The sequence below is a fragment of the Lissotriton vulgaris genome, chromosome 1_1 (genome assembly GCF_964263255.1).
Source record: "Lissotriton vulgaris chromosome 1_1, aLisVul1.2, whole genome shotgun sequence".
Classification (NCBI taxonomy): domain Eukaryota; kingdom Metazoa; phylum Chordata; class Amphibia; order Caudata; family Salamandridae; genus Lissotriton; species Lissotriton vulgaris.
The window spans coordinates 722,713,111-722,736,824 of record NC_141685.1 but is presented as its reverse complement, the minus strand read 5'-3'; the positions used below and the strand labels follow the sequence as shown (position 1 = coordinate 722,736,824).

The window sequence follows — 23,714 nt, the reverse complement described above, 5'->3', positions numbered from 1 at the left end:
ATGCACTTGGCCTGTGCACTTCACACATCTCCTGGGACTACTGAGTATATGATATCTCCCCCCATGGCCTTTCTAATATAAAGGGTCTCGATAGGCAATTCAGCAGGGCTAAAAATAGACTCCTGGCACAGTTCAAAGGCCCAGTAGAACTGTAGGCACTTTCTTTCCCCTCCCTTCCACCAATGGGGGGGGGGGGGGGGGGCTTCGAAACATTGAATGGGGCCAACGTATATTACCTGTAGGCCTACACCTGCATTAGCCACTAATTAGTGGGGCCACTAGCACAGGTGAGCACTTCAGTTAGCTGGGATAACCCATGCACCAGGCTAAAACTGATCATTTCATTTAGTCCAAAACAAACCATGTATAAGGCTACAGTAACCGGCATTCAATTAGGTATGTACAGGTCATTAGAACCCAGGCCCCATCTTAGTATGCCAGAACAGAACCTTCCATTAGGCTAGCACAAGCATTCCCTAAAATATGTAACCAACACATTCTTTGGCAATGACCAACATTTCATTCCAACTGGTCTTCTTATTAATATCTCCTCTCCTAGTCAGAGGTTAACTTTTACAAACCCGGGCCCCCAGTGGTCTTGGCTCTGGTAAGGCCTCGCCACACTCGAGGCTCTTGGGAGTGGGGCCAACGGGACCCAGTCACAGCTTTCCCAGGGGAGGGGTGAACTCGGGGCCTCTTCCGGCCTTCCGCCCGCCTCCCCTAGGGAGTTACCTTATTGTTCGGCCCTTCCGGGCCCTTGCACATTCCTCAGGGGCCTCACTCGACCGGGCGCGGTGCAGGAAGGAGATGTTAGCACCAGCGCCGGTCGCGATGCAGCAGGAAACCCGTGGGGGCAAGTCGGAGGAGGCTCCTCTCCTCCGCGGTGATTCTAGGCTCCCCCCCCCCCTCCCGGGTGCGGGATTTCGCACAAAGGGCTCAGGGCAGGAAGTCAATCAGGAGCGGGCTAGGCAGGTGCGCGGCTCTTGATGCGGCACCCCCGTCACGTGGTGTGCGTTCCAGGCCTCAAGGCCTAACGTGGCCTACTCCTCCCGTGTAACTTCGGCGGCCCTCTCCTGGCATACGGGGGCCGCCGCAAGGGGGTCAAGATGCCGGCGCTACAATACTGGCGTGAGGAGATTCCAAGGCACCTGAGGTAAGCGCTCTGGGGTCAGTCGGCAAGGCGCTCAACAGCGCTTCACAGTAGCATCGCTGCGGGGCGATCTAGCGCCTGGGAGCACACCGGGCACTAGCGGTAGTTCCTGACAGGATGGCAGTCGGGGATACAGCGCTTCACCAGGGGCAGCAGAGGCGCTTGGCAGTTTACTTCGAAGCGCTTTCCCAGCACGGTTCACAGCAGGCATTCACCATAGCGCTGAGCAGACACAAAAGTCTCCAGAACCACAGCGCTTCACAAGGAGGCTGATCAAGGCAGTCCAGGCTCAGGTCACAGTGCTTTATAGGCACAGGCAGTCTTTAGCGCTTTGTAAGGGTTCCAACTAGGAATGCAGCAGGACAGCAGTCCCAATAATAATTCAGTTCAGCGTCTGGCAGTACAGGTAGTTTAGTCAGGGAGAGCTAAACACAGCTCAGGCAGAACATGTAGTTCAGTAGAACCAACAGGACAGACCACACGTCCGTGGCAAACCAGAAAGAGGGATCCCAGATGGTGTCAGGGGGCACAGGGAGCAACACAGCGCCAATACCTGGGTGGTTCTTCAAATGTCCTGTGGTGATTCAGTTTCTTCTTGGCGCTTTATGTTCTGGCGCCCTTGTAAATAGCAGTTGGTTTCTTGTTTCCTTGAAGGGGGTTAAGTTGGTGGCTGGTGTTAGATCTCCTAAGCCAATCCCCTCAAGTGGTCCCTGGGGGTTCCCTTCCGCTGGGCTAGATCAGAGGGGGGGTACAGGATACCTCAACACTTGAAAGGCAACACCTAGGCCCTGTCACTTCCAGTATCATAAGACCCTGTCCTGACCCTCACTGCCTAAACTCCTGCGTAGGTTCTTCCCCAGGTCTCTGACAGGAAAGTTTCCCTCCCTCTCCTTTTATAGTGCCAGTTGACAGTTGGTAGTGGCAGTTGGTGTCACCTCACCTCTTCCAGAAGGTTCCAGAGGCTTCCAGGAGGTTCCACCACTCTGGCTATGGGCAGGCTAGTATAGATACATTGTTTGAGGGTTCCAGCCAGCTCCTGGCCACTAGAATGCACCCACAAAGACCGCGCTATAGTAGCAGGGGTCAGTGGCAGCCATGTTAGGGGAAGAAAGCACCTGCACCTTAACATTAGTTTGACATTACACAGGGCTTTCTCCACTACACAAGGCCTATACACTTTTGTTACTATGGGGGACATCCTAAATTAAGGGAATAAAAAGCGAAAAATTCTGGGGAAAGGGCCAAGTCCTACATAATCCATATGGGTGCTTACATTGATTATGACGCCTTGACTCCCTCAGGTGAGAATCCCAATGTTTCCTGTATCACATTCCTCCTGTTGTTAGTGGCCGTGAGCTGCATTGGAGCTTGCTCGGTGGCTACAGTGAAGGGTAGGGTCATAGCTCCTTTTGATCTTAATACCAAGGGATTGTGGTTGCTCTCCTCTACCGCGTTGTTTAAATGCCCCTCACACACCAACAGGCCCCTTGGTGTCATGCTTCATCATCGGGGCCTTCGCACCCCTCTACGGGATGCGGCGTGCTACGACTCGCGAATACGCAGGAGCACTTTGAAGTGAACTATGTGTGGGGGTGTGTGTATAGAACCAAGATGTGAGTGAGGTGAGGTGAAAAAAAGTGAAAGGTTAATAAATACCTGGCACGTGGGAGGAATTTTTTTTTAAATTTAAGACACTTTTATAGTGGTTTTCGATACCTTAACTCGTATCTACCTAACCACGCCCTGCACTTCTTTTAATAATACCAGCCGGGGATTAAATTAAAAAAAAAATTCCTCCCACGTGCCAGGTATTTTTTAACCTTTCACTTTTTTTCACCTCACCTCACTCACATCTTGGTTCTATACACACACCCCCACACATAGTTCACTTCAAAGTGCTCCTGCGTATCCGCGAGTCGTAGCACGCCGCATCCCGTAGAGGGGTGCGAAGGCCCCGATGATGAAGCATGACACCAAGGGGCCTGTTGGTGTGTGAGGGGCATTTAAACAACACTGTGTGTTTCCCTATCACTTCAGGGATCACTACCACCTTGAGTGGATTCCACTTTGTTTATTTATACATTTAGGGAGACTGAATCCACTGACTCTCTCTCTCCCCCCCCTTCTGTTACAATTCGTGCTCTCCTCTACCTCCACCACCATCATGCCATCTAACTTGCTTCAATACCTTACATCCAAGAAAATGTAGTTGACTCCGCTAGTGTATGGGCCTGCTCTAAATGTAGGTGCAATCAGTTTGTCGGATGGAGATCGCCCATTGCATGCCCGGATTCCATGTGATAGGGTGAGATCTACAACCTGGAGTGCAGCTCTAGAAAGGTGTCTTCCAGCGGAGTAGACAAGGTCAGGTATACCTCAAATAGTTTTTCATCTCTAGACAGTTCACTTGCCAGATTGTTTGGCTCAAATCTGAGGTTGAAGTCCCCTGCTTTGATCAAATGGTGGGTTTTGTAATGGTCACATAGAACACTATCGAATTGTTGGAGATTTTCAATTCTTGCTCACAACTACTAATCCAATCACAGATGTTAATTATCATCAGGGCCTGGGAGTTGGGGCGGGAAAGGATTATCCTGTGGACATAAGGGGAGTCCACATAAAGGGGTGTGACAGCACAGGCTATGGGGGAGACAACAAATACTAGTAATCCATCCTAAGGGTTCCCAGCACTACATTTATTAGCTTGGACGCTATAACTTTTATGACCACACCTGTTCATTAGCTCTAAGGCCCATTTCTCCTGAAATAGACATCAGTCATAGCCATCAATGAAAGTACCCCATCAGGGTCCCCTAGTTTACCTTAGTTTATTTCAATGTTCCAGCTTACCGTAGTAGTGGAGACTGAGGAGGTGGAGGGGGAGAGTGCGGCAAAGTGGTGTCAATAGTGCCTCACAAGGGTAATTTTTCTGTGCTAGAAATTGTTGGTGTACCTGGATTGTTCCTTAGGACGGCATTCAAAGAATAATGCTCCGGGTCAGGGAGCACGGGGTTCTAGAACAGTTGCTAGTGCATTCAAGGCCCATCATTCCAGCACTATTGTGCCTTGTCTGATGTGGCATCAATCAATCTCTGTTGGGGGGATGGACATTCTATTGTGGCAGGATTTTTCCTCTGGCCCCAGTCTCTCCCCCCTTCCCCGCCCCCTCACAGTTAACAACTTTGATGGCCAGCTAATGCATGCTGCTGGGCAAACCCAGATTTACCCTTCAGATGGCGATGAAAGAAACCCAGTGGCAGGAGGGAGATATTTGAAACAACCCAATTTTGGTGTTTGTAGCTATTACGGAGATTGCAGACAATGGAAGGGACTCTGAAACTAGCACCAATGCAATCACATCCATAGGATTTGGGCAGGGGCCAGACCCAGTCCACTCCAATAATCATCAATATTTGCTAGGCATCTAAAGGGGAGAAGCCAGCTTGAGAGCACAGCCAGTGAAGTACTATATTTTTTAATTGGGATAAGGATTCCTCAGCCCCCTTAACTATGCTACGTACATTGGTCAGTATGGGTATGCATCTGGGGGCAGATTCAATAAGATAAACTTGTGGCCTTGACCGAGTCACAATTTGTGCGTGGCTCCCCTCTCACTCCCCCACACCCTCTCTTTAGCTCAGACGTGGTCTCCATTTGGGAAAACTCCCTTCCTATTGGTTTGCTAATGGGACAGCTATCCCTGGTAGCCCTGACGTCAGAAGCTGCAGCTGCTGCAGGAAGCAACTCATCCGTACCACCGTTGGGGGACAAGAGAGAATAATCAACCATAGTAGTGGGGGGCAATGTGTAAGTTTCGGGTATTGAGGGTGTCAGAAACGCCGCCTTCTTCAAGTTACTGATTTCTCTCAATCACCTCCAGCCGCTCACAGATGGGCTCTAGCGTTTCTGACATTAGTACTGCGAATCTATCACACAAGTCCTTGAGCCCTTCAGATGTCTTGGCTGGTGCCTTGTCTTTGGCTACACTCTCCACCATGTGGGCCAGAGGACACAGCCTCTTTGCCTTGGAGTGATTAGCTGCCCTCTTCCTTTTGTCTGCAGCTCTATTAACTAGCACAGGGCTCAGACGGGGTAAAGGGGTGTCACCTGACCTCGCTGGGAGACCATTTTGCTCCTCTGGTGGCACTGTTGTCTCCCACATATTTGGCCAAGCTCGATGTTTAGGGGTGACCATGATGTTGGGGAAACCACAATGTTAACCCGCCGCTATTGATGGTGTTGGCCTGGGATCCCAAGGGTGGTAATGATAGAGGGGATGAAAAGGATAACCAGAACTCCACCAGGTCGATTTCCTTACTAATTAGACCCACTGCTCTCTGTAGAAACCAATCCAGGATAGAACTCTGTGGCATGCTTTCCCACGCAGACACGTATGGCAGGAAATCGTCAACTCAGTTAAGTTAGACCAGGCCCCCTCCTGTAACATGGATATAATGAAGATACAAAGAAATACTGGAGATACTGGAGGGCACAGCAGGATGTAACAGGGCTGGGAACGGCGTAAGAGCACCAAGAACAGCACCAAGTGCACCAAGTACCAAGTACAGAAATGTAGGTGGGGAAATCATGGTCCTGGCTTAGGCTTGACTCTGGGTTGTCTCTGGTAGAAGGGTTGGGCTTGCAGAGAGCTTTTTGGGTTATTAAAGTAGTTAAGGGCTAAGGAGGTTGTGATGGTTAGAGACCTCGGGCACACAGACCACAGGCCCCTTCGGTGACCACAATTCCTGGCAGCTCTTGATGATCTCAAGGCGAATCAGGACCGACCAGGTAGCAACCTCAAAAACTGAAGTTCAAGGAGTTCAATGATGAAAAATCAACAAATCAATGTCCTGTCAATGTACTTTGGCTTTTGGCACTAGTTGTAGCTAGCTGGATTGCTAGAGGTTTGGGGAAGCCGTGTTTGCATCATTGGGAAGGATTTTGTCACTTACCTCCATCCCCTGGCAAAAGCAGGAAGACACAACCACCACCCACAGGCTGCAGACCAGAACCACAGGCCTGCCCAGCAAGGAGCAAAGAGCATGGGGCTAATTCCAAGATTTTCTACCCGTCACCAACAACTTTGGTAACTGCAAAGTCTTCAGGAACCTTCCAAAGTGACCCCTACAGAGGGTGGCATTAAAAGAAGAAAGATGTGCTCTCTTTCTGGCCTCTCTTTGTCTGAGAAGAGTCCCAGCAATCACCCTCCATCCAACACAGCCACTGACTCACCAGTCGCTGTACTGCCGCACGCCTCTAACTCACCAGGCTCCGCATGTAAGCTGAATGCAGTGATAGCGGTACAAAGGCAGCACAGTGAGCTGTGGTATTCAGAGAGAAAAATAGACAACTACAAAACGGACCACAGCATTCCATGACCATTCCGTGGGGCTCAGCCCTCCGCCTCTCTCAGCGGCTTCAGCGCTGGTTCACTTTTATTCAAGAGGCATACAGGGCCGATGCAGCAGCGTTCAGCCACAACTGCCCTGCAGACGGGCATGAGCACTGCGGCCAGGGGAGGAGCACCTGTTGCTCTCACCATTAATCATCTAGAACATCACCTTAACCTTTGTTTTGTTAGGAAATTGCTGAGTTTTTTAAAAATCATATTCTATATTCAGCATGGGTAACTCATTCTTCCGATGGGGAGAACCTCTGCAAATGGCACATGGCAATATGCAATACAGGATTGGGTAGTAGGCCTGGTCTCTGACTAGACACCGTGCCAAACTCTGAGAAACCAACCATCCTGACCCCGACTACGCACAACCTTTCTTTGTGTGCAGAAGCGATTGAATAGATACTTTGATTTTGATTTTTTGTTGTGTAGTTTGGTATGTTTTTCAAACTTTTTGTTTTTTGCTCTGTATTTATTACAGTTGGAAATTATCCTAAGACTTTTAAAACCTGGGGGCGTGGCTAAGGAAGCCATCATGTCGGACGCAGCTTAGCAGAGCTCCGTCCCGCCGCTGAAGATATCCGCCTAAATATTCTTCCTCCCCTGCACCCACCGAAATCCCGGGGTGGCGAGGTGTAGCTGAAGGTGCCTGGCAGCTGTAGCTGACGGGTGCCTTGGAGTGGTACCTATACACACAGATGAATGCTGGGCTGCTGTTGATGTGAGGCGCTCGCGGACCCTTCTAGAGTGGTGGAACAGTCACCCGGAGGGGCCTCTGGAGCCCGATGCCCGCGCTCCGCCAACACCGGACCTAGGCGATTTGGCGGCGTCTGAGGGCTTAGACCGGAACATATGGGCTGCCGCCGCTTTCTTGGCGACCTTGGTGATCGGAGGGCTGCGCCCACCGCTTCGATCCACCGGTGCCGCCTGGTGTGGGCTAACGGCGGTGAGCGCCCGGATTTGGACCTCGGAGGCGGCCATCTTGGGCCTGCGGGAGGCATCCACCTCAGGACACATCCAGACAGATTGACTCTCACAGCCTCGTATCCACATATCCGGCTGCCCTACCCAGCATTGAACATGACCAGGGGTGGGAACTCCGGTGGATCCTCGAAACAAGGGCCCATTGATAAATTTACCGGGCCCAGTGGCCTTGCTGGGGCCTCCGGGAGCACCCAGACCCAGGGACCGGACAACGCAGCGCTATTGGTGGCGATCACCCAATCTAGGGATACGTTGGATGCCAAGATCGGCGCCGTGGGGGCGGATGTCACCCTGCTACGCCAGGACCTACGAAATGCGGTGGCCTGCATTACCGAGGCAGAGGCCCGGATCACCGGGTTGGAGGATGACGTGGTGATCCTGAAACGGAAGGTGGCTCACATGGAAGGTATACAGAAAAACCTGGCGCTCAGAGCAGAGGATGCTGAAGGACGGGCTAGGCGCAACAACCTACGCTTTGTCGGCTTCCCGGAGGACTGCGAGAAGGGCAACATGGAGGCCTTCCTCACTGAATGGCTAGAGAGCTGGATCCCGCCGGAGTCCCTCTCCCGCTGCTTCGTCATTGAGCGGGCCCACAAAGCACTAACTCAAAAACCGCCGGTTGGCGAGCGCCCACGACCAGTTATTGCCAAGCTGCTCAACTACCATGATCGGGACACTATTCTAAAGCAGGCACGTTTGAAAGACTCTCTCCAATGGAATAATCAGAAGATCTTGATATTCCCAGACTATACATGGTTGGTGCAGCAACAGCGCCAATCCTTCACAGCAGCTAAAGCTTGTCTGCGCGGCCTAAAGATTCAATACGCCTTGCTATATCCGGCGCGTCCACGAGTGGTCTTTCAGTCCCGCACAATGTTTTTCAATTCTCCTGAGGAGGTGTTCACCTGGACGGATGAGACAGTACGTGTCAGACCACACACTCCACAAGCTCGCGATTCGGACTCATCCCCGTCGGCGATGCCGCCCCGAACGCCCCAGCGTTCCTGAAGCAGAAGCAACTGGCGGTCTCGCTCGTCGAAACGCTCCCCTACTAAAAGAAAGAAAACCGAAGGAACGGACCCTCTGGACTCGCCGAAAGTGGGTTCTTGAGACACGTGGGATGCAGGTGGTTTGTTGCAAGATGGTAATACGCTCTGGTTGGAGCGGTGGTCGCTGGAGGACAGCCTGGAGAAGTGATGGACATATACTGCATATACATGAACAGACAAGTATAATTTTTTTTCGTGGGATGAAGGTTGGGTGGGGTGGGATGGACTTATGAGGCGGACACGTGCCTCACTTTTTGGGGAAGTTTGTGCCTCTAACGAGTCGGTTATACAGTTTTGGGGCTGTTGGTGGGGATCCATTGGTGTAGAGAGTCTCGAGTCTCCTGTTGGGGACTGGGGATGCCTTATACCGCGACAGGTACTTCAACACTGCTGAGGTATGGGGAGATTGGAGTTGGGGGCAGTTTGAGGGGATGTCAGTTGAGGGGGGGCATGGAGGGAGGGGGGAACAGTTCAGGGGAGGGGTCTGGGGGGTGGGAGGCAGGCGGGGAGTTGTTTTGCACATGATTGTCTCACATGCTACTGTTGGGGTGTTCCTGCCAAATGTACCCATTGCTACGGACACTATTGCAACTGCGCTTAGTTTGGGGCTGATAATGCTGAGTCGATTCGGGCTGGAGCCCAACTGAAAGTGCTGAGTTGGAATGTGCGGGGCATGCATGATAAGAATAAGAGGGGTGCGGTGTTGAGGTTGGGGAAAAGGGAAAAAGTAGATGTTCTGCTACTACAAGAAACACACCTAATGGGTAATAAAATGCTGAGCCTACAGAGATACGGATTTGACCAGGTTTATCACGCAGGCTATGTCAGGGGGTCTCGGGGAGTAGTGGTCCTGGTACATCGTAGACTGGCCTACACTCACACAAAGCAGTGAATCGACCCTCAGGGCCGTTATGTCTTTATGCAAGGGATGTTAGGCACCAAATCAGTAGTGATAGGGAGCGTGTACGCCCCGCCCCCATTGCAGTGGGCACTGATTGAAAAATTGTTCACCGTGTGGGCTGAGATCCCTGAGAGCCTGGCTGTGATCGGGGGGGATTGGAACAATGTCATGCAGTGTCGGCTTGATCGTCTCCGGCCTGGAGATGGCCCCTGTTAGACCTGGCACCTTGGCGTGAGTTTCCCTTCCACTTTTCGCTGATGTGCCTCCGATGTTTTGCTGGTTTTCCGATACTCAGGGCACTGCGCCACGGCTGACCCATGCCGCAGTGCAAGTGCTCCCTACTGTAAATTGTGCATGCGATTGGTATCCATGATTGGTTCATTGGATTTACTGTTAGTCCCTAGTAAAGTGCACTAGGAGTGCCGGGGCTTGTAGATGCCAATACTGCTAGTGGGCCTGCAGCGCTGGTTGCGCCACCCACCGAAGCAGCCGTAAAGATGTGTCTGGGGACTGCGACCGCAGAACCCGCGTGCGGTCTCGTACTGTCACGCTAGCTGGGCAAGTGCACCCACTTGCCAGCCCCTGAACCTTCCCTTGACTGCATATTAGTCACCCCTATGGTAGGCCTGCGGGCAGGGTGCGTTGTAGGTGTAAGGTAGGACAAGCCCTGATGTGTGTGGCATGTCCTAGTAGTGACTTACCACTAAATTCGTATTTCACTATTGAAGGCTACCTGCCTCCATTAGGCCAGACTGAGCTGCTGGAATTATTACACCCTATAATCCCCGCAGGCTCAAGGAGCATGGTAGCGAGCCTTGTTTAGTACGCCTGAACTCAGGATGATAAAATATTTCTTGTAGTCAAGTTTATTTTAGTATCCTGTGTTTGCAAAAGCTACTTTTAGAAAGTTAGCATTTGCTTGCCTAACCATTTCAGCCCGCCTCTGCTGGTGTGTGTATCTGACTGTCTGGGATGTGTGAGTGACAGGGCTGGGGGGATGACAGGTGGTGAATGCGCAGATTACACCTTAGTGGGAGGTAGGAGTGGCTCTTGACTCTGAATCTTGCTGTGCTCTGCCACCACAATGCTGGCTCCACCCTCCTGGGGAGCGACTGATGACTCAGCCGCCACCTGGCCCAGGAAGGGCGAAGCCCCATCAACAAGGTACTCTGGCTGCCCCTGTACGCACAATGCTGGCTCCACCTCCTGTGGGGCGTCTGATGCGCCTGCCCCTCACACTGAAAGCAGAAGCCAGAGAACACCAACCAGGGTACTCAAGGACTGAAAGTGGCTATGCAAAGGCCCCCCTGGCCTGTGAGAACAAAAGAAATACCGTATAAAAGAAGGAGCCCTGCTCCTTGAAAGTTAGATCCTGTTTGGGCTACAGAAGGAACTCTGCCCGACGAGAAGGACCGTGAAGGACAAGGAAGAGTGCTGTCTCTTGCCTGTGTCTGGTGCCTTGCTGCCGAAGGAGAGGAAAAAGGAAAGACTGCGAGAAGACTTTTGCTTGACAAGACTTTGTGCCAAACTCTGCTGAAACGATCTCCAAGGGCTTGCTGCTGAACTTGCCCCCTGACCAGCGCCCCAGGACCAGTGGGCGCTACATCCTGAAGAAAGCGACTGTGTGTGCTGCTTATCGCTGCAGTACCGACGGAGGAATCTCCTCCAAGGCAACGACATCCACCTGACCACCGTGACCGGGGCCCAAAGCAACAGCGAGAGCAACGTGAGGTCCAGCCGCCGGCCCGAACACCGTGACCGCAACTGCACCGGGAGCCCCAGAGCAAAGTGAAGGAGGACCTGTCCGGTCCGAGCTCCCGAGTTGACTGCAACACGAGCAGCCAATCCACTTGCAAAGACGGACAGTCGCCCTGTGAGAATCCTCCTGGTCGGTATCCTGCCCGACAGCTCAGCTGTGAGCGCACAGCTGCCACCGGCACTTGGCTGGGTACGTCCTGCACTTGAGGACCGTACTGCCACTTGCCGCCACCACACAGCCGCCGCCTCCAGGGTCGGAGCGGAGGACGAGGAAAGGACCCTGCCGCCACAGAGCACCGCTGCCCCGGATGACCCGTGACCTGCTCGGCTGAGAGCCGCAACGAACAGCGACCCCGGGAAGGCAACGCGACGTGGGACAGCTCCCCTGGAAGTCGCCCGCTCCATAAGAACTTTGTTGAACCGTCCAGAAGGCCCTAAAGAACGCTTATTGCTAGAAAGAACTGTGGCAACTTGAACTAAGTAACTTGGAACTGCTATTTGAAAGTTTGATAACTGTATTCACAAGCCTGCTTGAAATTTATATAAAGATATATATTTTTACAGAATACCGTTTGGTGTCATTGTGTGGTGGGTTGGTTGTGACGGTGTAATATTGCAAGTGTTTAACCCTATGTGCCCCAAAGATTAGCCTACGACTGCTTAAGCCACACTACCTAGAGGGTAAGCAGAGGTTGTCTGGAAGGTAACCCTCAGCCCTGACGAGGAAGAGAAAGTCCCTGCTTGTCGCTAGTGTTCCACTGTGCCAACTAGAGCCTCCCCCTTCCTACAGCCCCATTGCAGATATTCCCACTAAACTACATGACATGGTCCGAGCATTGGGCTGGGTGGACACTTGGCGCTACCTCCATACACATGAACGCGAATACACCTATGTCTCGGCGGTCCACCACTCGTTCTCGAGGTTAGACTACATATTTGTCCCATCCGCGGTTGCGACCAGGGTTGTCTCGGCGTCTATTCTACTGCGTGGACTGTCAGATCACTCCCTGGTGGAGATAATACTCACCCTTGATAGGGGTAGGCAACCATTTCGATGGCGCCTCTCCACCTGGAACCTGCAGCAGGAGGCCTACCAGCACCATATGGAGGTTGCGATCGCCCGATACTGGGAGGAGAACTTGGGTACGGTGTTGGATGCACGGACGGCCTGGGAAGCCCTGAAGCCCACGCTTCGAGTCATAGACATCGCCTGGTGTGCGGCGGCACGCCGTAAACGAAAGGAGGATTTAGTGCAAGCGGCGGCGACAGTAGAACACCTGGAGACTCAGTGCGCGGTCGCGGGCCGCCATGAGGAGGTTGGGCAACTGCTCCTTGCACAGCAAACGTATGCGTCCCTGCTTCTGGACGAAGCCCGACAAGTTTGGCTGGCGACGCGGAGCCGAATTTATCAGTGGGGGGACAAATCTAGCACCATGCTCCATAGGCTCTGTCAAAGGGTATTTCAGGCACAGGAGCTGCCGGGCCTTAAAGATGATGCCGGCAACTCCATCTCGGCACCCAGAGAGCTAGCGAATAGCTTTGCTGGATATCTGGCGGCCCAATACGCCCCGCAAGATGCACTCCCGGCGCTAGATGTCGATAAATTTATAGCGAACCTTCCGCCCCGCACACTCCCAGATGATGTGCAAGAACGCCTCGAGGCTCCCATATCAGCCGAGGAATTGGGCACGGCACTGGGGGAACTTAATACAGGCAAGCTCCAGGACCCAATGGCTTTCCGAGTGAGTTCTTCAAGCAATATCACCTTCAATTAGGGCCCCACTACAAGGCTGCCCTGGAGGCGGCGAGAACAGAGGGCCTCCTGCCAGCTGACTGGCGGCATGCAGAAATAGTGGTGTTTTGTAAACCGGGTCGCCCCCCAGACCGACATGAGTCCTACCGACCGATTTCCCTCCTAAATATTGAGGCCAAAATACTAGCTAAGGCGCTTGCGCATCAACTGCTCCCGTACATAACAGACCTCATTCACCCGGATCAGGCTGGGTTTATGCCCCGCAGGGTGACCAGACACAATATCAGACAAGCGCATGTAGCAGTAGAGGCGATGAGTAGGACCAGGGATCAGGCTGCTCTATTACTGGCGGATATTGACCGGGCCTTCGATTCCCTGAGCTGGACATACCTGTTCGCACTCCTTCCGCGTCTCAATATAGGGCCACATTTCATGTCCTACATTCGATTGCTGTACATGGACCTGACGGCCTTGGTAAGGGTGGCCGGGGAATCTTCGAGATCTTTCCAATAGGGCGCGGTACCAGGCAGGGGTGCCCCCTCTCGCCTTATCTATTCGCCTTGGCCATGGAACCATTGGCGGCGTGGGTCCGGATGGATGCGCAGCTGCGAGGGTTTGAATGGGAGGCAGGACCATCGGACAGAATCGCACTGTATGCGGATGATGTCCTCTTCTTTCTGACAACCGTGAACAAGTCCGGCCCGCGAGTCATGGAAATAATGAGAATCTTTGGGGAGATCTCAGGATTGTACCTTAATCCGCGGAAATCCACACTTTGGACACTGGATGACCGCTCTGGGGTTGGGCCGTGGGCTGCGATGTTGCAGAGGGCAGCAGGAGGCCTTATGTACCTGGGGGTCTTCTTGACGACCTTGCCGGCTATTGCATGGGAACGTAACATAATTCCAGTGTGGGATAGAGTGCAGCAAAAAATTAAATGCTGGTCCCGTATGCCCCTTAACATATACGGCAGGTCGGCCATATTTAAGATGGTTGCTCTTCCCTGTATGCTGTACCAGCTGCAAAATGATATGTACCCAATCCCATCACGGTGGTTTGGGCAAATTAACTCTGCCCTGAGTCAGTTTCTTTGGGCCGGAGGTGCAGTGCTGGTAGCTTTGCGCACCTGTTTTTTGTCCACATACTGTGGAGGTTTGGCGACGTCCGATATACTATCCTACTACCAAGCCTCGCATCTCTTGGTCCTTAATGACTGGTGTTATGGTGACAGGGGGGAACCGGCGTATGCCCTCGAAAGATATTTTATGGACCCAGCAACCCTCCATACTGTCCTTTACTCAGCACGCCTGCGGAAAAGCTTGCCTAATGCAACACAAGTGGTATTTCTGATTTGGCGGCAATCGCTGCGTCGCATGGGATGGTGGGGGAAACTCACGAGGGAGACCCCACTTTGGCACAATGGGAAGCTGCCGTCCCTGATGTCCTTACGAGGTTTTGAGGGCTGGGACTCCATAGGTATATCAGCATTGGGACATGTTCTAAAAGGCACAACCCTCAAGTCCTTCCATGACCTTAGTACTGAATTTGCCATGCCCCACACACAATTCTCCCGCTTCCTGCAGCTGCGGCACGCCCTTGCACCTACACTCGTGGCCTTGGATGCCCTCCCAGAATTCAGCCCCATTGAGGCAAAGGTGTTCATGGGGACCTAGAAGACAAGAAAATATCCCGCATATACCAAACACTAGCCACACATTGCTCCTCAGATTTGCAGCCCCTCAGGGATCGTTGGGTGAGAGACGTAGGGGACCTTGGGGAGGAAGATTGGCGGGAGGCCCTTGAATCCCCTAGAGGAGCGGCTATAGCCGTGTGTCTACGCCTCATACAGTTCAAATACTTGCACCGTGCTTATTTTACGAGGGCAAGACTGTGGAAGGCTGGCCTAATTGAATCACCCGAATGCTTGCGATGTGGCTATGAAATTAGTGGCCTCCTGCACACAGTATGGGACTGTGGCGGTCTAGTGAGATTTTGGACGGGTGTGTGGGACTGTCTATCAGAGGTGTTGGGCTGGGACCTTCCACGGACCCCGAAGCTGGGACTGTTACATGTGTTAGAAGGAGTGGGGGGCAACATATACAAAAGACACCTGCTACTACTTGGCCTTACTCTAGCAAAGAGAGACATTGCGCAGGCCTGGAAGGACCCCAGAGCAGCCCCCAAAGTGGTTGTGTGGAAAAAAGGCCTTGACTTTTGCATGGGACTAGAGAAACCGGTGTTCTTGGCCAAAGGCTGCCCCAAAAAACACTATAAGATTTGGAAACGGTGGGCGGATTATAGGGCCCTGTGGCTGGAGCCTCCGATATCAGCGAGAGAAATGGAAGAACCAGTGTGATGGGTATCTTAATGGCATTCTATTCGAGTTGATGTATCCATGCTTCACCTGTACAGTACTGATGAGATGTTGTGCACGGGGGGGGAAGGGGGAGGCAGGGGTTTGGGAAGTTGGGGAGAGGGGTGGGGGTTGTTGGGGTGGAAACTTCCATAATTGAATGCATCGCTATTTATGTTGTACTATACTGGCTACAGCTCTTCCGGAATGCGGAATGCTGTTTGATTTTATATGCGATCTCACAATAAAACGTTTTGAAAAAAACAAACTTTTAAAACCTTATTTTTTTATCTTTTGTGTGTTTTTGTATTCTGTGTGCAGATAAGCTTCCATGCACTTGAAAATAATCTTGTATTTGTTTTCCCAGAGGCTACTACTTTGAGGCTGTGCCTGAAGTACTTTGGAAGATGCTACACCTTCTTATCACTTTCCTCCAATTGTAGACAGAGCACTTCCTATGTAGCAGTCTGTTGTCTTTTAGCTGCTCAACTCTTGTGCATCTCAGTACAAGTTATGGTTTTGAGATGAATGGCCTTCAAGTGCTTTCATGTGCCACTGGTTCCTATGAAATATTGTCCAGCTTTTCGTCTATGGAGCACCTAGTCACACATAGTGCACATACCCTCCTGCGCACTTTCATTTTTTGGCCAGCTCAAAGTTTTAAAAAACCGCCTTAGTACTGATTTCTGTTTCTGCCATGGTGTATCAGTGAAATATGGAGCAGCCTTCTTTCTCTGTGCAGGCAAGCAAAGTGAGTGTCTTCATCCACTTGCATGGAGATGTCTGAGGGGGTTTGTCAATGTGACACCTTTTCGCCCCTTTAGATGTCTGCCCAAAGAAATATTACTGGCCCACACCTGCCCCATATTTGCCACCATAGGAAGGGACTGTGCAGTGTGTAGAGAAATTCTTTGTGTAGGTGAACAAAGCGTCACTAAGATGAAACATGGTGCTCGCCCATCAGGATACATGGAAAAAGTGGGTTTTTTTTTCATCAAAGGTAAGAATTCTTGTTTTTTCCCGTTTTTGTTCTTTCTCGGGATAAGAAAAATATATACAAATATTTTTTTCTTTTTAAACAGAAAAGGCCAAGGTTCTGTTTAGAACTACAATTACTGGTTAAAAAATAAAAGCTAATCTTTATGTTGTTTGTCATGTATGTCACTAGGTTTTAAAAATGTTAATAGTAAGAGCGATGCAGTAAGGCAATCATATTTGTTGTGATCTATTGCCACTAAAAAGTACAGTAGCCAGTATGAAATTGCATGTTTTCCTCCCAAAAGCTGATGAACATTTAGTTTCCATGCATAAATGGAGACAGGTTCTCACCATAATATAAGGGTGTTTGTCTTTTCTGTTGCATATATTTTGTATTGGGAGCGAACCCTTCAAATACAAACTGTACTTACACACTTTGTATGTGTGCGGTAGAATGTAGCAGGTATGCAATGTCAGAAAAGAGCAGAGAAAATTCAGCTTTGAGGAAGCAGAAGATCAGGCCCTGCAGCCAGCCCTTCATATGCCGACAACCCCAACTGCACAGGGCCTTCGGCCGTGTGCTTTGTGTGTTGACCACTGGGATTGAACACCAGACCCTACACCCAACCCCACCACAGGGGGAATGTGCATTGAGCACACCTCTCCAGGTCCAGTGGCCAAGCCCCCGCTGCAGCCGTCTAAACCCAGATTGAGCAGGAAGTTGTCCTCAGGGCCTGGCCTTTGGCCAGGTCATGAACCCAACCCCACCACAGGCAGCAAGCCCTACCAAAAGATCCTAACCTGCATTTACTCCCTCTTATATTTGTGCATATATGGGTTATCAGATACCTTGTTGATGTGTTGATTTTAGTCTTTCAGTGTGCTGCTCTATTCCAGTGCCAGTTGCTGCTGCTGTGTAATACTGAGTGTTCTTATCTTCTACAATTAGCAAAGGGTAGAAGTTCTCTTGGTCCTCGATAGAAAGTGCAGAACCTGTGCAGTGCCCTTATAGAGCCAATGGTTAACTCGTGAGCCATGCCAATGCGGTCATATAATTAAAGGAAGGCTAGTCTGTCAACTGTCTCCCTACATTTACAAAACATTAAAAAGTAGCCTGATGTGGGGTCTGGCTTTGAATTTGTATCCTAAGAAAACTGTGAATAACAAAAACAACAAAAATAATGATGATAATAATAATAAATATAATAATAATAGTAATAATAGTAATACTAATAATAGTTATTAGCTCCGAGTTGGCCTTCAGAGTTTATAAATTACTCACGGCGGCATCTTGGTGCAGGGGTCCATCCTTCGTCAGAACATGTGATTCTACCAGATCCATATCCTGATTCAGTTGCATAGCCTCTATCGCACTCATAATCTATTTCTCTTCCTTTTGTCATCGGAAAATAGAGACTTGGAACGTTCCTATAATTCCAGGATCTTAATCTTCCGTTTTCTATTTTTGGATTATCACAAGTAGTACCTAGGAAAAAAGCATATTATTTAAGCCTGGCTCCTGATATTAAAATATAACTTCATCATTAATGCTTCCACCTTGGAATGTATACAAGCAGTGTGCAAGAGAATTCATTACCATGTTACTCAGCTCTCCGATTTTAACCATTTCACTGAAGAAGTATTTTTAACCAAAACTCAATGTTCTGATTGATCCACTGGCAGCATTTCGCCACATGTTGGTGTCAGATCGAGGAATCCTATGTATGAAGTTAAAGGGAATTCATTCAAACTCTTATTGAATAAGACATCTCTAAAATATATATGTAACTGTTGCATCATTATTTTCAGGATCAGTGGCCCAACCCACAGTGCAAATAATAATATGCAACTCAAAGGGATGGGTAAAATGACCACCAATGTAAAGATACTGAGGATCACTCAGTCATGCCAAATTCAAAATTCCATTGCAATGAGAAGCTCAGTTAGACATTATATCCAAGTAGTGTGTGCCATATGACGTGGAAATTCCAGAGGATACCATATATCAAAGGTTCATACTTCCATGCAATGTAGAGCACAGTATAATTTAATCATTGTTGCCAGCTTTGTCTAGGAGCTCCATAGCTCCATTGACGACATCATTCGCCGTCTCCAGCTTCAATGAAAGACGTGACCTACCTCTCTTGTGATGTTTTTTTTTGCTTTGAGTTGTGTGCGTACCGTCAGAAGAGGTAAACTATTGCATCAGTGTTGTCATATATTCTTCATAATCCTGGAAGCATGACTGTTCTTCCATTTAAAAGCATTTCAGGAATCAAACGCGAGTCTGCATTGGTGCATGCTAACTTCATGGTGCACTGAAATCACAATTTCATTAGCCCTGCACACCCTAAAGTTTCTCATATGCTCGGCTTCCTCTCACCGCTGCCCCTGCACTGTTCTGCATTATATAGTACAGGTTTGCTTCCACAAAACTGTCCTTCTTTTCTCATGATATAAGTAAATAAATATACACCCCGCACCTTAGAGTAGAGATGTTTCCCCGTTCAGTATTGAGAGAAATTAACAAACTGTCAGTGACAGAATATACAATCCCACAGAACATTACTACATCATAAACATCAAGGGAGTAGAGGAGCATTTAGGACACTACCAGTATAGGGAAATACAGAAAATACCAACATTTCCTTCATTACTCATGCCTCCCTACTGTACATCTTCAGTCCTGATACCTTCTTTCTTCTTTTTTATCTGGTACCTCATTCAATTTCACTGTTGTCACCTTTGCATGGCTCTTTTCCTGCAGTGATTCATTAGCTCTGCTTCCTGTGCAGCCTCTTGTATTTACTTCTTTTATACTGTGCCCCTGGATTGCTACTTCCTCCAACAGCATCCCTTTACTCCCACCACTTCTGTAGGCCTCACTTCCGAGGTACATCCCTTAAACAAGCGTCATTCTCTTCCTTCAGTTTTCCTGCAGAATTGCCCTCACACTGCAATGTCCAATTTGATCGTCTTTTTCTCCACAGTGTTGTTTTAGACCTGCTAATTTCTTTCTTGCTATGCTACAGTGGGAACCAATCTAACCACTTAGCTCCATAATGTTGCTGTCCATTCACACCCACTGTTTTTGGATAGTGTCACAACATTGCGATTCCCTTGCTTCCCAATTCCACTCCATGTATAATTTCAATCCCCAAGAGGCCATAGCAGAAAACATTTTGCCTGGTGTGTAGGAAAGTTTCCCTTTTTGATATGGTCACCTTTTGGGTTGTATTTGCTTAAATATTGACAGAAAGTGCACTGGTTTCCTGCTTTTTAGGTGCAGAGTGCCAGCACACATTCTCTAAACTGTACAATTGTTGCCCCAATTGGCAATACCTTTAGCACCCCCTGTAAGTACTGAGGAAATGATACCCAGGTTCCCAGGGAATGGGGCACTAAAGACGGTCCCTAAGGGCTTCAGCGTGTAATGTGCCATCCTAACAGACCCCTCACACAACACAAGCGGACTGCCTTGCAAGCTGCGTGTCTTGGTGTAATACTTGAATGTTCTTATATTCTACAATTAGCAAAGACTAGAAATTCTCTTGGTCATCAAGAGAAAGTGCAGAACCTGTGCAGTGCTCTTATAGAGCCAATGGGTAACTTGTAAGCCCTGCCAATGCTGTCATATAATTCAATGAAGGCTTGTCTTTAAACTGCCTACCTACACTTACAAAACATAAAAAATGGCTTGATATGGGGTCTGGCTTTGAATTTGTATCCTAACAAAAACGTGAATAACAACAACAACAATTATCCTAACAACGATAATGAAAATAATAAAATTACAATTATTATTATTTTTATTAAAACTACTAATAATATAAATGATGGTAATAAGCATAATAATTAAAACACTACATGCCACACTTTCTGTGTGTCATGCCTGAACACACTGCCTGCAGTATAGGTAAGTCACCCCTACATCAGGCCTTACAACCCTAAGCAGGGTGCACTATACTACATGTGTGGACATATCTGCATGAACAGATTTGCCTCTGTGATGTCTAAGTTGATTATTAGGTATTACAAGTGGACAAGGAAGCCATTTTAAATGCATGTGCTGGACACTGGTGAAAACGACTTCCCCAGCCACATGATGGCTTCACAGAAACTAGAGGTGCTCGGTATTACACATCTCGTATTAATAAGCCCACACTGATTATAAGGATTGATATATTAATACATGCACCCAGAGGGCACCTTAAATGTGCCCCCTAAAAACCTACTGACTACTAGTTGTCTGGCCAACTGATGTAGACCAGCCTGCCACCACAGACAGGTTTCTGACCTCCTGCAGGTTGAAGCCGGCGCTTTCTGATGGCTGAAACAATGTTTGCTCTGGGAGAAGGTGTTTTCACCTCCTCCATGTTAGACCTGACATCATTGGCTTGAGTCTCTCTTCCATTTTTTTCTGTTTGCCGCCACTGTTTACGATGTTTTTGCTGGTATACTGCTTTGGGCACTGTGCCGCTGCTGATCAGTGCCACAGTGCAAGTGCTCCCTATGTTAAATTACTGTAGTGATTGAATTCCATGTTTGGCTTATTTGGTTTACTGTCAGTCCCTAGTCTAGTGCACCAGGAGTGCCAGGGCTTGTAAATACAAATGCTGCTTGTGGGCTTGCAGCACATGTTGTGCCACCCACAAGAGCGGCCTAGTAAAAGTATGTCTACAGGTCTGCCATTGCTAGACCTACGTGCAGTCTGGTACTGTCACGCTGACTGCGCAAGTACACCTACATGCCAGTCCCCAAACCTTCCCTTAACTTCATGTTAGTCACCCCTATGGTAGGCCCACGGGCAGGGTGCATTGTAAGCATAAGGTAGGACAGGCCTGACCAAGTTGGCATGTCCTAATAGTGAATTACAGCCATATTCGTTTTTCACTATTGCGAGGTAACCTGCTCTCCATTAGTTAGATTGGGCTGCCAGGATTATTAATGCTATAATCCTAGCTGGCTCGGGGAGCATGGTGCAATGTCGAGTTTGGTATCCCTGAACTCTGGGTTTAATTACGCATCCGTTGGCGTGGATGGTTCTTGGACTCTGGGTTTGAAAATAGCACTTTTAGAAAGGGGCTATTTTCTTGTCTAACTATTTCTGGTTTCTGCTGGTTTGGTGTGTGTGTGACAAGAGCTGGGTGACTCCAGAGGTCTGAATGAGTCAGTGTGGGATGAGTGGGACATTTGCGTTGAGAGTAGGGGGAGAGTAGTTGCTGATAGCCTGCCCTGCCCGATACAATGCTGGCTCCACCTCCTGCCAGGCGACTGATGGCTCTGTGCCTGCCATGGACGATCCTAGCCCCACCTCCTACCAGGAGGCCGATAACTCTGCTCCTGCCAGTGACAATGCTGGCTCCACCTCCTGCTGGGCGTCTGAGGACCCAGCCCTGCTCAGTGAATAGGCCAGGTGCCTCTGCCTGGCTACACCCACAACAGACCCAGGATGTTGGGAAATTCCCCTGCATGGACACAGGGATCAAAGCCAAAAAGGGGTATAAGAGAAGGACCCCTGAACCAAGAATTCAGATCACTTCTGACAAGGAACCCTGAAACCAAGGACAAGAAGCCTGCTGATCCAAGGACTTGCCTACCCCTTCTTCCAGTGTGCTGTTTGCTGGGGGGAATCCTGCATTGCTTCTTTATTTTTGCCAAGGAACCAGGAGAGAGGAACTGTGTGTGTACTCTCAAACTTTGCTAAGAAAATCTCCAAGGGTTGGAAGAGTGCCAGCCTCCTGTTGAAGTCACAGGGCTAAAGGACTTCATCTGCTAAAAGTGCTATTTGCTGGAACCTGAAAATCCAGCACCTCTGAAAGAAACCAGCAATCTCGACGCCGACGGACGTCGCGAATCCAGCTCGACATCGTGAGTAACGGCTCCAGTGTCCCGCTTCCTCGACACCGGCCGCCGGGCCCGATCGACGCCAGCAGCAACGCCAGTGAGTAGTGAGTTCGGCTCCAGCTCCAAAGGACCTCGTGTCTGCACCGCTGCTGATCGCATCAACTTCGTGCCCTCTCGACGCCGTGAGCGCTGCTCACTCTTGCAACTTCATCATCGACATCGACGGCGACGCTGTATCCTGCTTCACCTCGTGATTGCTGCTCCTGCCTGACATCTGTCGACGCCGCTGCAGGTCGCCCCGACTCCGAGGCCGGATCGACGCCGGAGACGCGACGCCGTACATCTCGACGCCGCTGATCATCGTGTGCTTCGCTTTTCCAAGGTACTGTGTTGTGGGGGTCTGTGCGACTCCGGGCTCGACGTAGCGCTCCTCGTGGTCGACGCCGAACCCTTCGGATTAACTTTGCCTCGACGTCGTGTAACTCCCGTGTGGGTTACATTGTTGTCAAGAACTGTGTTCTGAAGAAGAAGAGCTGCTTTTGTTACTAAAGACTTTGTGCTAAAGAAGAAACTACCTTTGAGCTATTATTTTCCCTTCCAAGAGTATTTATTAAGATTGTGGGATATTTTTGTCGTTATTTGGTCTTGTGCTAAGCCTTATATAAAAATACTTATTTTTATAATACTACTGTGTCGTGTCCATTTGTAATGTATTCACTTTATTACTGTATGTGGTCATAAATGCTTAACACACCGCCTCTGAGATAAGCCTGTCTGCTCTGCCAAGCTACCAAGGGGGTGAGCAGGGGTTATCAAAGGGTGTGATCCCCTTGCCCTGACTAGAAAAGGTGTGTCCCTATTTGTCAGAAGTGCATACCTCTGCCAACTAGAGATAGCCGGTTCTAACATTGGACGCAGCGGTGAGGATTTGAACCTTGCATTTATGACCCATGTGCAGTGATTAGTGTGCGCTACATAGTGAAAGCAGACCATAGCGCAGTCACAATCTAATTTGGAAGGATTCTATTTTTGTTCTCCGCTTTTCTGAAGCTTGATTTTTTGAACACTGCCAGTCTTGACCATGAGTGACACCGGAGTCACTGCCCCTGTTGTTGTTGTGGAGGAATTCGATGGAAGTAAAATCGAAGATTACAGCAGAAAGCAATTAGACCATTATTGCAAGCAATTCAAAGTTCCTACCAAGAGCTGCAGAAACAAACCAGAAGTTGTCAAAGCATTGCAAGCCTGGTTGGAGTCCAGAGATCCCACTGATCCGGTGGTGGTACCGCCAGTGGAAGGGGATGAGGAGGCGCCAGTGAATGGGCCTGTGTCCTCTCCCGGTAGCAGTGTTTCCTCCAAGGGTCTTTCCCTTGAAGAAAGAGAAGAAAGGGCGAAGGAGCGTGCATACAACATGGAAATGGCAAGGCTTAAGATAAATGGGCAGTTGGAGTTAGAAAATGCAAGAGGTAGGAGAGAAGCTGATTTGGAGACCAAAAGGTTAGATTTTGAAAGAGAATATTTAGCTTTGGAGCGTGATACCAAG

The 23,714-nt window shown here is 49.6% G+C and overlaps 1 protein-coding gene across 10 annotated transcripts in view; it reads right to left on the bottom strand.

The window, feature by feature from the left end:
• The window catches only part of LOC147747713 (coagulation factor XIII B chain-like), a 1,126,012-nt gene that overhangs the window by 882,077 nt on the left and 220,221 nt on the right, over positions 1-23,714 (bottom strand). For all 10 annotated transcript variants that reach the window (XM_086955075.1, XM_086955118.1, XM_086955080.1 and 7 more), the window contains one exon: positions 17,607-17,810. In XM_086955075.1, the coding sequence (XP_086811201.1) occupies positions 17,607-17,810 (204 nt within the window). The remainder of the gene's footprint in view (positions 1-17,606; positions 17,811-23,714) is intronic.